At 40.0% G+C, this 14,552-nt stretch overlaps 2 protein-coding genes across 3 annotated transcripts in view; both read right to left on the reverse strand.

Moving 5' to 3' along the window:
• The window catches only part of syt18b (synaptotagmin XVIIIb), a 367,435-nt gene that overhangs the window by 333,936 nt on the left and 18,947 nt on the right, over positions 1–14,552 (reverse strand). The gene's annotated exons all lie outside the window — the stretch shown is intronic.
• On the reverse strand, positions 562–14,218 carry LOC113026650 (tyrosine-protein kinase CSK-like). The gene is made up of 13 exons (XM_026175670.2): positions 13,724–14,218; positions 7,255–7,354; positions 7,049–7,162; positions 6,844–6,956; positions 4,570–4,789; positions 3,686–3,779; positions 3,471–3,536; positions 2,958–3,057; positions 2,783–2,873; positions 2,625–2,698; positions 1,967–2,162; positions 1,768–1,854; positions 562–1,565 (listed from the first exon to the last, which is right to left on the reverse strand). Exons 2-13 carry the CDS (start codon positions 7,267–7,269, stop codon positions 1,380–1,382), a joined length of 1,356 nt encoding a protein of 451 aa, XP_026031455.1. The 5' UTR covers positions 7,270–7,354; positions 13,724–14,218; the 3' UTR covers positions 562–1,379.

A 14,552-nucleotide genomic window follows, 5' to 3' on the forward strand; every position in this document is an offset into this window, starting at 1 on the left:
TTGTATTTCCTCCTTTCTTTATTTCCTTTTATGGTAAAAATTTAGAATCGCAAAGTCAATCTGACAGCAAAACATTGTTTTCTAATTTAAGAGGACATTCAAATGATTTTAATCATTATTTTGCCCTCCTTAAGTGTGTCAGTTGTCGGTACATTGTTGTAGCTAATTGTATTCTCATTCATCACCTGATGGCAATGTTTCATTATTCAAGAAAGTAGCAATATCAAACAAATTTATGGTCATTAAAATATACTCAGAGGATCACGTGCCCATTTCTGAATGGGAAATTAAAGACATAACCGGTGCTGTGTATATGCATTTAAAACATGTAGCTTCTGTGGAGCAAATTTCTTTTTTGTATGGGATGTAGATTTTTTTTTTTTTCAAAAGTAATGGATAGTAGTTTATTATTGCTGCATAGATAATGAGTATCTTCAAAAAGTCTTCAAATACATCCAGTGAAATAGAAAATAGCAATTTACAATTTAAAAACTGTTAAAACTTTTAATATAATTTCAAAAGAATGTTAAAAAAATTATTCAGAAAATATTTTCAAAAAGGTTTTTTGGTTTGTTTGTTTTTTTATTGTTGAAAACGACAGTACAGTACAAGTATTAACATTCTCTGTTTCTCTTTCTCACAAAATCCTGATAGTTTGCTCAAATCCCAAAATATTGTCTGATAAAACATTTTAGGATGTCAGATGAAAAACCTTTTCCTTTTCGACTCACGGGAGGATGAAAACGTAGTCATAAAACATTTAATATCATACAAGAGAAAAAAGATAAAGTTGGATAATTATTATTCTTTCTTTGAAATTTTGTCCTTTAAGCAAAAAAAATCCAACATTCATGCAAAAATGGTGTACCTGATATCATTAGGAGAAAAATCCCCCAAAAAAGACAACGACGTATCAAAATTGCAATTCTACTATTGAAGCATCTTTCAGTTTTAAACAGATTCAGTCGGCTGAGTCAAATTAAGTTACTTTTTACAGGTTCGTGAAATTAAAAGGACACTACCGTTACGTTAAGGATGTTGATGTAAAGGACAAAAAAAAGACGTGGAAGCACGTCAAGGCACTGGTTCTGAGGCAGCACTGTGACAGACTTGTTGATGACAGTTAATCATTCACTCTGGATAACAAAGTGCAAGAAGACGAGACGAGAAAAACCTGATGGCGCCACTCGACTAAGAAAGTCACTGCAGTCTGAACAACCTGATGTTTGCTAAAAAAGCACAATGAAAACAGTATTTGTTGTGAATTTTGCCAAATTGTACAGTCCTTGTGAGATTTTTTTTTTTAAATTCCACAGTTATGGTCTCAGTGGTCAAAATGAAAAAAGAGGATCTATGTTGTGTCTGTTTTGTCAGATCCCTCATTGTCTTTTTCCCATCCCTTGGGTGATATGCTGAATCCACTCTTTCAACATCTGAAAACTTGGTCGGGCGGCGGGATCCAGGTTCCAGCACTGTTTCATGATGTTATACACGACTTCAGGACAGCCGTCAGGACAGTCCATTTTGTAGCCTTTCTCCACTCGAGGCACTACATCCTTTAATGGCTACGGGAAAGACCAGATTTGTTTGTTGAACATTTTGGTCCTTTAAACCTAGGGCTATACTCATAACACATATATGGATGTTCGAGAGCGATCACAAAGTACTATTATTATTGATTTTGAATTTTAAAAAGTCATTGTTTTCCTAATCCAAAGCTGTTATTCCAGCATATTTTTTTATGCACAAAAACAAGCTGATACTTACAATTCTTGGATAAGGAACTCGGCCAAAAGAGTAAATCTCCCACAGCAAAATACCGTAGCTCCAAACATCTGATTTGGTGGAAAATTTCTAATGACAAATAGAAAAAAAAAGGATATTAAGAGTTTATTTCACTGTGTTTTGGATACACAAACTATGCACGGCAAAGCACACGGCTCAGAACAGCTCTAAAGCAGCGCACCTTTTCTCTCAGTGCTTCAGGTGCCGTCCACTTCACGGGGAGCTTAGCGGTATCCTGAGTGGAAGAGGCCTCCTTGGTCAAGCCAAAATCACTGACTTTAGCCATGTTGTCCTCTGACACGAGAACGTTTCGTGCGGCTAAGTCTCGGTGAACAAAGTTATTGGTCTCCAGATACGCCATGGCTTCACAGACGTCTCTGTGAAAGTAAAAGAAAAAGTAACAAACGCCAGGCTCAGGCGTGTCGAATCAACTTTTTGTCATGGCACGAAAATAAAAAAAATTTAAAAAATTAAATAAATGAAACTACTATAACTGATTTCTACCATTCAGTGGGAAGATAAAAGGGCCTTTTAAGATAATAAAATAACCCTTTTATCTGCTAACCGTGTTGTCTTTAAATATATGGGCTAAGTGGTCCTTTAAAGAATACCTGATAAAGATTGAAATTCGAATAAACATCAACCACAACTTTAACCTCTTATCTATAGACTCATGAGATATAATCTGCTCTTTGTGCTGCAAAATATGCCCCTCTTTAGAGCTGAATTTCCTCCCTCTCTGATCACTAGCTATTGCAACACCGCTCTGCTAATACTAACATAGCATAAAATACAACAGAATAACTGCCGAAATTGTGGTTCGCTGCAGAAATACTCACAATGCAAAATGTAGGAGAGCTTCTCCACCAAGTACTGTCCGGCCTCTGGAACGTAAATAGTCAACCAAACAGCCCTAACAACAACAACAAAAGCATGTTATATGTTTTATACAGAGTATTCACCACGTCGGGAGATTATCAGACACTCAGCCACTTACCTTTGCCATATACTCAGTAACTATAAAAAGACTTCCGTTCTCCTCCACAATCACTCCAAGCAGCTGTACCAGGTTATCGTGCCGTAGTTGCCTGATGAAGGGGACAAGCAGAGCAGTCAGTACGTGTCTATTTATGTTTCTAAAACGCGCCAGAACAAATGTTTAATTTCCTTACGTCATGACAGAAGCCTCTGCAATAAAGGCCTGCGCTGTGGCGTCGTTTTTGATGCACTTCACAGCTACTTTGGTCCCTCTGTAGTCTCCCACCATCACATCTGAATAATCACAAGCAATGAACTGATCAGTGAAGCTGCCTTTATACGACCCCAAACCAACAGTAAGACGGCAATGCGGCAAATGACATGTTCACAGAAATTAAATTTGAACAGTTTTCTAACTTTTATGTCGATTACAAGGAGAAGAACAGTCCATATATGAACGTCATGGCACAATCTCATGGTTTTCACAGTAATGAAATGAAATTTGGTGGTTCTGCGATGAGGAATATTTAATATTTGGGGCTTAAATGTCTTTTTAGGCAAAATCCTTTACACCCAAATGCAGCATATGATGCGTCACATCTTTATGTTGCTCTGATTTCTGTTTCATGCAAGAAATTAAGACTGGGCTTAAACTCACCATGGAGTTTAAGCTCATCTTAAGTAAACATGAACCCTAATCTACTTACCTCCAAATTCTCCTTTTCCAATAACCTGCTGCAGCTTGAGGTCTTTTCTGCTCAACGACCAGCCGCCTGTTCATCATTGAAAGTAGAAACAGAATTCAGCTGAGACGCAAACAAGCTTTTGATCATCAAGAACAATAAATAAAAGAAAAATGAAAATAATAATAAAAATCCACAATGTCCCTGCTGTACAAGTTACAAAGAACCGGCAAGCTTACTCCTGGAAAATTCATCCTGCGCAGCCACCGTCCCTTCCTCCAGCTTTGGCTTGATTAGTTTGGTGCAGAGGCCATCAGCATCTTTGGTGTAGTGCTACATAGAATAAGAGATAAAATACAGTGCACATGGCCTCATAAGAGCAAAGGAACTTTTACCATGACAGAAACTATCAGAACCACATTCAGAGCTTCAAAGCAGCTTTAGTATTTTGGAAAGAAAATTCCCCCTTCATTTATTTGCAGAAAAAAGCTCAAACCAATTTGAATAGCAACTTTCACTCTGCATCATCTTTTAGAGGATTGGTTTAGAGCACCTAATGAGTACATCTGTGGGTTTCGCTACTTATCTTTGTCCTTCTTATATTGCTTGTGGGTGCTGTAGCTGTATTTTAAAAGAAACTGAAGCTTGAAGTTCAAACCTTTGTGAACTTCTGTAAAAAAACATGAGTAAAACTCATTGAATAGTGTATACCTGTGACCAACAGAGGGCTGCCTGCTCAAATACGGTCAAAACCACATGCAATGGTTGACTGAAAAGCTTCAGTTGGCCAGAACTTACAGACACAAATCTACTTTACTGTGCAGAATAAATAGTATGTTGCTGTTCAAAATAAGCATTTCACACAGGAAAAGCAGTCATTTTGAGAGTAAAGACCTAGTATCTGTTTGAGGTTAGAACTCTGAACCTCAGCATACTGTTCACTTCCTCTTTGATACTTCCTGTTCATTATATGTTCCAGGAACTGCACAGACTCTCTGAACTAGCACAGTAACATGGGGAGGCTAAAACATGCTTACAGTAGACTGATGCTCAATATAGCCTCCTAGAAAATATCAGAAACACTTTGTTTTATTTAGAAATAAAAGCCCAATTTACGCCTTACCTCTACAAGCTGCATGAGGTTTTCAAAATAAGCCTCATCATCGATGGTGAGCTTGCCGTTGTGGTAGATGATGCGATAGTGCTCCACCTTACCGTCGCAGCTCACACACAGAGTGTAGTCGCCAGGGAAGTTAGTGCTTTCCCGCACCAAGAACAGGCCTGTCTCAGGGGGGTTAAGCAACCGCTCCGCCTGATCCCGAGTTATCTTGCCATGAAACCATCTGGTGGAAGAGGTAGCCAGAAATCAGTACACCGACAAAACCAACAGATCAGCCCAGCAACTCCAAATTCACATCAGCTGTATGTACACGTGACATATCCAATAACAACATATAGACTGTGCCTGCATCCATTCTACTGTCTGCATCAATCATTAACAAACATTATTAGTTAAATGTCTTCCTCCTATTTTACCCACTTGGATCCAGTCATTCTTAAACTGGGTCTTTTAAAGCCTTAGATGGTTTGATTGTGCATTTCATTTTACGCTTGACTTTTTTTTACTTGTTACACTGTCACGTTCCTTCTTTTTACAAACATATATATTGTAAGTAAATATATATATTTTGTGCATTTGGGAGAAAACAACTGTAACCTTGATGTTTCACTTTCTGTTACTGTTCATACGCTCTATTTTCCATGTAAAGCCACGGCACCAGTGTCTGCTGAACAGATTACATTTATTATTTTAAAAAAAATGTATTTGGGTATTGTGGTTTTCAGTGTAGCCGCTATATTAAGAGTCGGGATTATAAATAACCACATTCAGTAAACTAACTGGTTCTCGCAGCGCGTTCTTACACGCTAAAAACTGCCTTAAAGTTTGGCTGGTTCATCAAAGGGAAGTTACACTAGCAGGCCTTAATATCAAAGTTTCTTTCTCTCATGCTGACAGGTGTGTTTTGCTCATAGGTTTGTAGCTTCCTGGTACTGGCTGAGTGTTCGGTGGTGTACGCATGTATGCATTTGCCAGATGAAGGTCAAAACAAAAATATTCATTCTAAGAGTGCTGAAGCTGATTTTTTTTTCAACAACTCAAGCTGAAAGTAATTTTTTTTATAGCTACTGTACCTATTTGTCCATTTTCCCACGTTCCTCACTATTAAAATAATGTTTAGAGCTGTTAATCAGACAACACGTGCAAAGACAGGAAAAGCTAAATCTCCCTTCCTAACACAAAATAAAGGGATATTTGTGGCAGATTATTGCTTTAGTCTTTGAAAAATTTTCATCTTTCCGCGTTTAATCAACCTCACAGTGTTATCACAAACCTTAAATGGGGCTTTAATGCAAATTAAACAACTACTGCCTTCATCATCCAGATATATAGATTAGGGTGATTTGCATATCCACTGCAACCAGTTATACAACAGAGGCTGTCACATATTTAAATGTGGTTTTTGGAATGTACAGCGTATGCATTTGCACTTGGCTCCATACGAAAGTTACATTTAAATATCACACAATAAAGCTTGTTGGAAAGCTTTTCTTTACAGACACAGAAGCAGTTTCCCTCCAAGCTGAAAGGAAAGTATCGTTATAAAGTTTTCCTTTCAGTTCTGTATTACGGGTTCTCATCTTAGCTCGTAATACAGAACTTTTTGAGGTCAAGATCCCCTTTTATCAGTGTAAGCTCATATTCATTACTGGTAATATTTACTGAGAACTGCACACTATGTGAGAGTTGGTTTTCTTTTACTCATTTCCATTTCCAAGAGAAGGCATTTTTTAAAGCAACTGTGAATGAGATATCACATGTCTGAAAGCATACATTTATATATAGCAACTGATGAGTTAAGCTCAATCCTAGGCACCTTATGCTAAAGGAAAATTATTATCTTATTTGGTTTCTGGTACAGTTCGATTTGCATTAAAGTTTATCAGCAAGTGCGCTCTAAATAAAGCTGGCATTCATACATATGCACATGCCTGCAGCAGCAAACCCATGACGTGGACAAGTGGGGAGATTTTTTAGATTACTTCAGTCTGAAATAGAAAAGAAACAACAGGAAACTGTGCAGAGTTCATGCAAACCTGAGGTGGAAGCAGACAGACGTGCACTGCAATTACAACACAGCCCAACCAAACTGTGGTCTCCATTCACACAACTACTGTGCAATTGCCACGACAAATAGGCCATCAGCCTTCTGCAACCACACAGCCATGGAAGAGGGCAAAGTCAAGCTATTTTAAACACTGCTAAAAACGCCGCACAAAGATGGTGCTGCGGCAAGAGATACAGACAACCGATGCTCATGAGAATCTATATACTTACGGCATTAGACTCAGCTTTCCCCCACTTTTCACACCTTCCCTTTTCTGGACATAGTTGGCTGGGATCGTTCCCTCGCGGCCTGCAGAATTTTTAGCCTTGTACCAGTTTGGATCCTGAAATGCAAAAAGTTTACTGAGTGGCGCCGCATGGCATCAAACACAGAGCTGTCTTCATAGAAACGCAGACAACAAAAAAGAAATATTACCTTTGTGACAACAATGATAGTCAACACGTCTCCTTTGTTAAAGGGCAGGTCCTGCTCTGTTGTGCCTTTGAAGTTATACCTGGCCACACACTCTGTGCCCTGCGGCCATGGGTTCTATAAAAGCGAGGGACGGTCACTGTTTCAGTAAAAATCCATATTTTTTCATTTGTGCTTGCAATTTTTGTCACACACCACCTGGACCTTACCTGGACCTCTGTCATGGTGAGGCGGTTCGATCCTCTCACAGGTGAGGTTTGCTAGCTCCTACCATTAGAGCTGGTAAACACACACGCGCGCACGCAGTACCTGTGAAAGCGAGCAGAAGAGTAACTAGGATGTCCCCCTGTTTACTGATACTGACCCGACCGCAAGCAAATTCTCAGGAAGATAATGAATTTGTGGTTTCGCTGTACGGGGGCACATGGTAATTCGAAGCAAGCAGATGAGCCATTATCACAGCACACTGGAGTAACGTCAGATCAGACAGTGTCGGTAAAAATAACTCGCTCAGACAGAAAGCAGAACTAACAGGTTTTCTTTTTTTAAACACACTTTCACAACTAGTGCATAATGTTTCCATGACGGAGGAAAACAGTGCCAACATAAAGAAGCTCTTTCACTGTAGAATATTTCATACAAAGTAAGAAATGCACTCTGACATGCTAAAAGTAAGAGATAAAGAGACCAAAATGCAACCTACTCCCTACTGTGTATTTCATGTGAAAACCTAGCTTGGTCTGACCTAAAATAAGGCACACACTGGTTCTCCATCTTAAACTCAATGACTGGGCCTTGTAGGAATCAAGATAGCTTTCTTCCAACCCTGGAATGCAAACTTGTGGTGAGATCTGACCAGGCCCCAGGGACTCATCCAGCCCAGCATTACTTTATGTCAATAAAACAGCCACTGTGACACTAACCTTAGGCCTGAGTAACCCCGGGGCCTGTGTTTCCATGATACACACACACATAAACACACAACCAATCAGAGCAAAGACATCATAGTTAAATGATGACCTACAAATTAAGTCATGCTCCACATCCTCCCTCTCTCTTTCCCCCCAAACCCCACTTCCTCTCTTGCTCTATCAGTTCCCAGGAAGAGGTGGCAGGGCTCAAATGGTCAGAGCTCAGGGAAAATCCTGGCTCTGATAAACTGTCACTTTACATGAGGTCACATCCTTTGACATGTCCACTGCAGTGCAGTCAACTTCCTGTACGACATCCCAACTTCTGTACACACCAACTTTAGGGTGGGTTGCTTAGAAACGCGATAAATGAAAAAAATCCTCTTCTCTTATAACGCTTCTTCCATCTGGTGTGTTTTTCTGTTTAAATAAATAGCCCGCCATTTCTCAGACAAGCGTGTGTTTAAAAACTATCACGAGACTGTCATCACACCGCACCATGGGGATGTGATGGATGTGGTCCCTTATGGAGTGGTGCAGCTGTCTCCTGTATCAAGGGACAAAACTATCTGGACACATTTCCCACACCCTTAAGAACAGCCCCACTCTGCTCACCCCAACCCAGCTCTACTATGTGCAGACAGTCAAAGAAAGGCAAAGATAACCGAGCTGCTGTGGGCCAGTTATTCTTGTGTAGGTGTGTTTGTGTGCAGCTGTGGTGTGTGTGTGTGTGTGTGTGTGTGTGTGTGTTTCTTTTTTATCTTTACAAAGACTTTAAAGACAAACAAATTATTGACACACACCAAAATGCAAAACTGTGGTGAGAAAAACATTCTGTCTGTTCATATGGAAAAATAAGAGAGAAGTCAGAAAAGCATGTGATATTTTTAGCCGTGCTGTTGGTGTGGCTATGAAGATCTCACTTTAGGTCTGTGGGTCAGCACATCACAGATCTTGACTTGAATGCTTGAACTAACTATTACAAGTGTTGCTGTGAAAATTTGTGTGTGCATTCACAGGGGCTTCGAGATGACTTCTATACTCTTTGGGCATTTCATCAATTTCCCATGAGCGCAACCTTCTGGTAAGCAAATTCATCAACCTGTTAATGACGAAAGCGCCACATAAACCAACGACAGTACCATCACCCACAGCTTCATGTGGTTTATTCATCATTATTAAATTATTAATTATTAAATAAAATCAATGCTGTAGCAACGACACAATTTTATCCCAACTCGAGCAATCTGGTAATGACCCATGCTTTTACCTTATGTTGCATGATCCTGTGCTTCCCAAACAAATCTCATGCCAAATAAGAACAAACCTCAAAGTCCCTGCTTTATTATTAAAAGAAAACAAGCTTTTTACCACCTAAAGCTACATTTAGTAAGCTATTGTTTCTGCATCGTTTATTTTGAAAATATTTTGTCTTATTCTATAATAAGTTTTCAGTATCTTTTAATCTAAATATATACCTATTTTACATTACTATTATTACATTTTAACTGTGAGAACAAAGGAAATCCCCATCTCTAGGATAAATAAAGGAAACGTTATCTCATCTTAGGACAAAGTGTGAACATCGGGCATTTCCCAAATTTAGACCACCAACACTGGCCAAGAGACATCACAGAGAGTCCAAAAGACAGCGTGTGTTAGCTGCCGATTATAAATGAAACAATGTAACCTAGTCCAATTTTAACAAAGAAAAAGAGAGAGAGAATGTAAAGTTGTGTGTTTGTTGTGTCGGGATGTTCAGTATGGAGATCCCAAAAGTGAGGGAGTTGCAAGCACTCTGTTCACTATGATTCAGTTATTATGAAATGTACTTTCTCTGCATTTTATTTTCAGGTAAGCTGTAAAAAAAATCATAATTTTATAGTCACAAGGTTTTTTATAGAGTGACTCGGCACATTGAGGCCACTTAACTCCCATTGTGGCCACTGGGACATTTTTACTTATGTTAGTAAAAGTCAGAGCTGTTGTTTAATATTAAATAGTTTTTTTTGTCAATACATTCAAAGCCAATCCCTACCTGCAGAAGGGAATAATACATTAATATTGTGCATATCATAACTATCATGACCTCTCTAACTAAAGGATAAGCTTACCTAGATTAATACAGTTGACTATTTTTTCAGAAACGTCTGGTGGTAGACCATCTGTCCATACAGCTGTACCCCATTCAATTTAGGATCTATTTCACTACGACCCCAAAATGAAAAGCCGCTGATGTAATACAGGGAACGTCGGGTGTTCGCCAAAGTCGACAATGTTGGTGTACTGTAGGCTGCGACTGTTGGAATAAACTTTTATGACAATGTATCAAATACTTGATGTCACACAGTCCAAACAGTGTGGACAGTTACAGGCTTTTCATATTTTGGCTCTGTGCTTCAGCACATTTGATTTTAAATCCAATATTGGACCTGCTAATTCAATTTTTTTCCACTTTTCATCATCAAGCAAGGTAACAATCCTAAATATAAAACCAGATTATCTAAAGGATTGACTGGCCAGGATGATCACCTGATCCCAGGCTGACTATACTGCATTTTAGGTGTTGAAGACAAGATTAAAGCAGATAGACACCATACAAGAGATGAAAGTAGCTGGAAGGTTATCGCTAAGCCTCAAAGTATTTTCCCCCCAAAATTGAAATGCATCGTCTTCATATGTATCAGTTATTCCTAAACACTGAATATTTGGGCGCTGTTAAAAGTAGTTTTTTTTCACTACAGATTTAAATGGTGGTTTCCAAATCAGCATTTCCAGATCCACAAGGTTATTTTGTGACTGAAACACATCAAAAGTACAATCATCTGAGTTTTACCTCGAAGCAGGACATTATGCTGACGATGCTCTGAAAGCCACCAGAAGTTGTGGACTGCAACAGAATATGTGTGAGGGAAACCCTTTGTAAAGAGTCTCGTCAAAAGAAGAATGTATCAACGGGGTCAGCAGCTTTTTTCCCCTTTTTTCATATTAATCTCTTCTGGGACGCTGAATGCTTCCCAGCAGCAGGCCACCAGCAGCTGAGTGAACGGGACAGAGCTCATTCTGCCACAGACTCCCACTGCCATTTCCACAGAGCTCTGCATGGAGCCACAGCTTGCTTTTTTTCAGGAAGCAGCAAAGGATCTCATTGTGAGTGAGTCAAATTTCTGCTGACCCCAGTCTCATTAGATCCAACATCATCATCAATGCATCCACTGAGCAGTTTTAAGGGCAGTGATGTGACTTGATCTTTAAATTTTGCTCACTGTTCCGTTTTGTGTTTACTGCTCTACATTAATTGTAGACATAAATCTCATAATTGTGCACATACACAGATATAAGTTGAATGAAGGGAGGCGATGGACAACATTCATTCCCAAAAATAAAAGGAAGCCACAGTCGATTAGTTTAATCATAAAGAGTGACTAATAAATAGTGTTGGACTGTATAACTGCAAAATAAGCTCATACAGCTCTTACATGGTATAATATCGCATGTTCTTGCAGTTTAAAACAATCCTGTTGTCCAAATCAAACCACTGATCAACACTTGTCTCTTGTGCCTTCTTGTGCAAGTCAGTTGCAGTCTTTACTGAACTAATCAGCGGCAGCCTGACTGCACGGAGCAAGACGGGACAAGAATGTAAAAACATCTTCTTTGACCTAAAATCTGCCACTCCCTCATTTACTCACAGACAATAACCGAGGTGAAAATGTTGATTGTGCACGGTGGGAGGCTGGATTAGCTAATTGTTTATTCCCCAAAGCTATCAGAAATGACTCCCTCTTCTTTTAGTCACACATCGAAGACCATGAGATCATAAAATGAGACTGTGGCTCAGGTAGAGTGGGTCTTTGTGTATAAATGGGATGGATCCTGAACCCCCTGTAATAATAGAAAATGCGATGCAGGAAAAAGTATTAAAAACACATGAACGTGGCTTGTGTGTAAAGTGTAGAAAAGCACCGCTCAAATTCAAATTATTTAAAGCATTAAAGCCTGTTGATGCCATAATGATACATCATACAGCGTTTAATTCTTAAGATTTTGCAGGATCGTAAAAATGTGTTGTTAACATTAACCTAGTGGTTCATCTCAGTAAATCATCTGATTGATTCTTTTACTAAAGGCTCCTATCGTTTCTCTAAGTGCAGCAGAGGGCCAGCACTCCAGCCTCATGATGCTCTTCAGTTGCTTTGATACTACTGTCCTGTTAGCAACACTGTAACAGCAGCAGGCAGCAGAGAGAGAAATAAACACTTGACTTTTGTCAACATCCACTGAGCTGCCACCTGGCTGGCACACAGACAGACACATCCAGTGAACAGTAATGAGCACAAAGAGAAGGCTGGTGGGGGTCTATAACAACAGCCAGCAGATGTTCCTGAGAAGGAAGTCACCTCTGCCTTTAGGGGCAGCAGCTGGACTGTGGTGCTTTTGCACAGCTGACTGAAACAAACGTCTGTAGGATCTGAGAGAGGAAGTGCGAGTCCAATGTTTGGACCCGAAACACAGACCATCATTGTATCACTTTTAATAGCTCAGAGTTTTTCCTGTGACGCTTGGGGTGGGGGGTGTGTTAAAAACTAGGTGTGTACTTAAAATAGTATCCAATTTATCATAAACAAACACAAAAGCTAAACTGAGAAACAAGGTTGTTTTCAGCGTAGCAGGAAGAAGGATAAGCGATTGTTAATCAGGGGCAATCCCCTGCATTTTGGCCAGCCAGCCATTCTAGTGAACTTTGCATTTTATTGCCATCCAAAGTTCGCATGACGTACCAAACCTCTTCACGCTGGAGAACGTTTGGTCATGTTGACTTCACCAAGGAAACACGGCATCAAAAACACCATATAAGTCGAAACTGCCGTGCCTGAACAGCGGATGGACCTTTCCTCGCTGTGGCGCGATCACATGCAGGCTGTTTTATGGGTGCTGTGTGCACAGCGCAGAGTGAAGTGCAGTGCAAGGCTGCTGCTGCTCATGCAGCCAGGCGTGACACATTATGGTGCAGCAGCAAAGCTTTGCTGCGGTTTTACGAACTTCTCTCCATCCTGTTTCAACAGCTTAATCTTTCTTTACACTTTATCGTACTCTAAAAGAAGAATCTTTGCTGGTCAGGAGATCCGTTGCTGCACCAGCGCACACTTCACACTTTGTCCGAAAAAGGAGGGAAGTCCCGTTTCAGCGAAAAGGGCATCACCCAGAAAACACACCCGAGAGATGCTCCGCTCAGCTAGATCTCTGATAGCGGAAATGTTGTTTTCTGACGTGCATTAATCGCTTTTTGCCATTTTCTGACGGGTGCAGCCTACCCGACGAACATTTAACAGCGCCGCTCTGCAACTTGTAGCATGCACGTGCACGTGAAAGTGCGCCCACCGTTAACAAAACTTCAAAAAGCTGTCAAAGATCCCAAAGTCCGTGACAGTGGGAATGAATGCTGCTCTCCAGCTCGAAAGCAGATTATTACTAGTCACCCAACATGTTATAACACAGCAATGTGGACAGCTGTGCGCTGCAGCTTCTTCTTCACCCCAGGAAGTCAGAGGAAGTGGTAGAAGTTTGGAGGATGTTAGTAGGGCCACGTCTATAATCGACTCACTTAAAAAAGACTTTTTCATTGTGATGTTTGAATAAACTATCCATGCCCATTCGACATCCTAACATTTATCTCCGCCAGAGCTGTCAGTCACTGCATCTACTTTAAAATAAACAGCACATTTTAAAATTTAAAGGCAGCTCTGTCTCAAACTTGAAATCTTACCTGTTTGCAGGTAAAAGCAGCCGATTTGAAGCGCTTACAGGTGATTCCACACGTTTGTTTTTCCTTCTACAGGAGAGCACAGTTTGCCATTCACGCAATAAATAACCGACAGTCGATGCTGAAGCGCAAAACACATCCAGTCCTGATGAGGAAGAAGTGAAAACTGTCTCAGGTGATCAGAAAACTTGAACGGCACCAAACGAAACTCGACTAAAAACAATAGGCAGCGGCGTTGATGCGTCTCCAGTCAAGACTATTTACAAAACAGACCTATAAATGAAAAAAGACAGCAAAACAAAGTAAACTTCCACAGATGTATCGCCTCTTTTGTGTCGTCCTTCCGTTTAGAGGGAGAAATAAAAACTCCCGCCACGGCGATAAGTATTACTCAGTAAAATCGCGGTGAGTAATTAAAAAGGATTAAACTTAATTTGAGTCAAGTTCGCTCTGCGCTACTCCTTTTCCCCGTCACATTCAAGTTTTTTTTTTTGGCCCCACCTTGATTTTGCGCATGCGCGTTGCTGACAACTAAAAATAAGTCCCCACAGGATGTCTCAGTCAATTCGGTGAAGGAATTTGATCATCGATGAGGCAATAATAACAAGAAACCAAGATACAGGGACAGCGTGGGTGCAGTTGTTTTCATTTAATTGGTTCAACCTGCAGATGTGACATATTAAGACTGAGCAGCACTTTGCACATGAGGCTTCAAAGGGAACTCACTAAAAAAAACAAATTCTGTGTTGCAAAGTTGCGTGTCTATATATTTCTCGAGTTAATATGCATGTCTGCCCTTAACATTTAAGACATATAAATGATTAAAAAGAAA

The sequence above is a fragment of the Astatotilapia calliptera genome, chromosome 7 (genome assembly GCF_964374335.1).
Source record: "Astatotilapia calliptera chromosome 7, fAstCal68.1, whole genome shotgun sequence".
In the NCBI taxonomy this organism is placed as follows: Eukaryota; Metazoa; Chordata; class Actinopteri; order Cichliformes; family Cichlidae; genus Astatotilapia; species Astatotilapia calliptera.

Excerpts from the sequence above, each read along its gene's own strand:
- LOC113026650 (XM_026175670.2), bottom strand. Across the intron at positions 2,699-2,782 it reads TTACTGAGTATATGGCAAAG|GGCTGTTTGGTTGACTATTT; the intron begins GTAAGTGGCTGA and ends TGTTGTTGTTAG. Across the intron at positions 1,566-1,767 it reads GAGTTCCTTATCCAAGAATT|CCATTAAAGGATGTAGTGCC; the intron begins GTAAGTATCAGC and ends TCTTTCCCGTAG.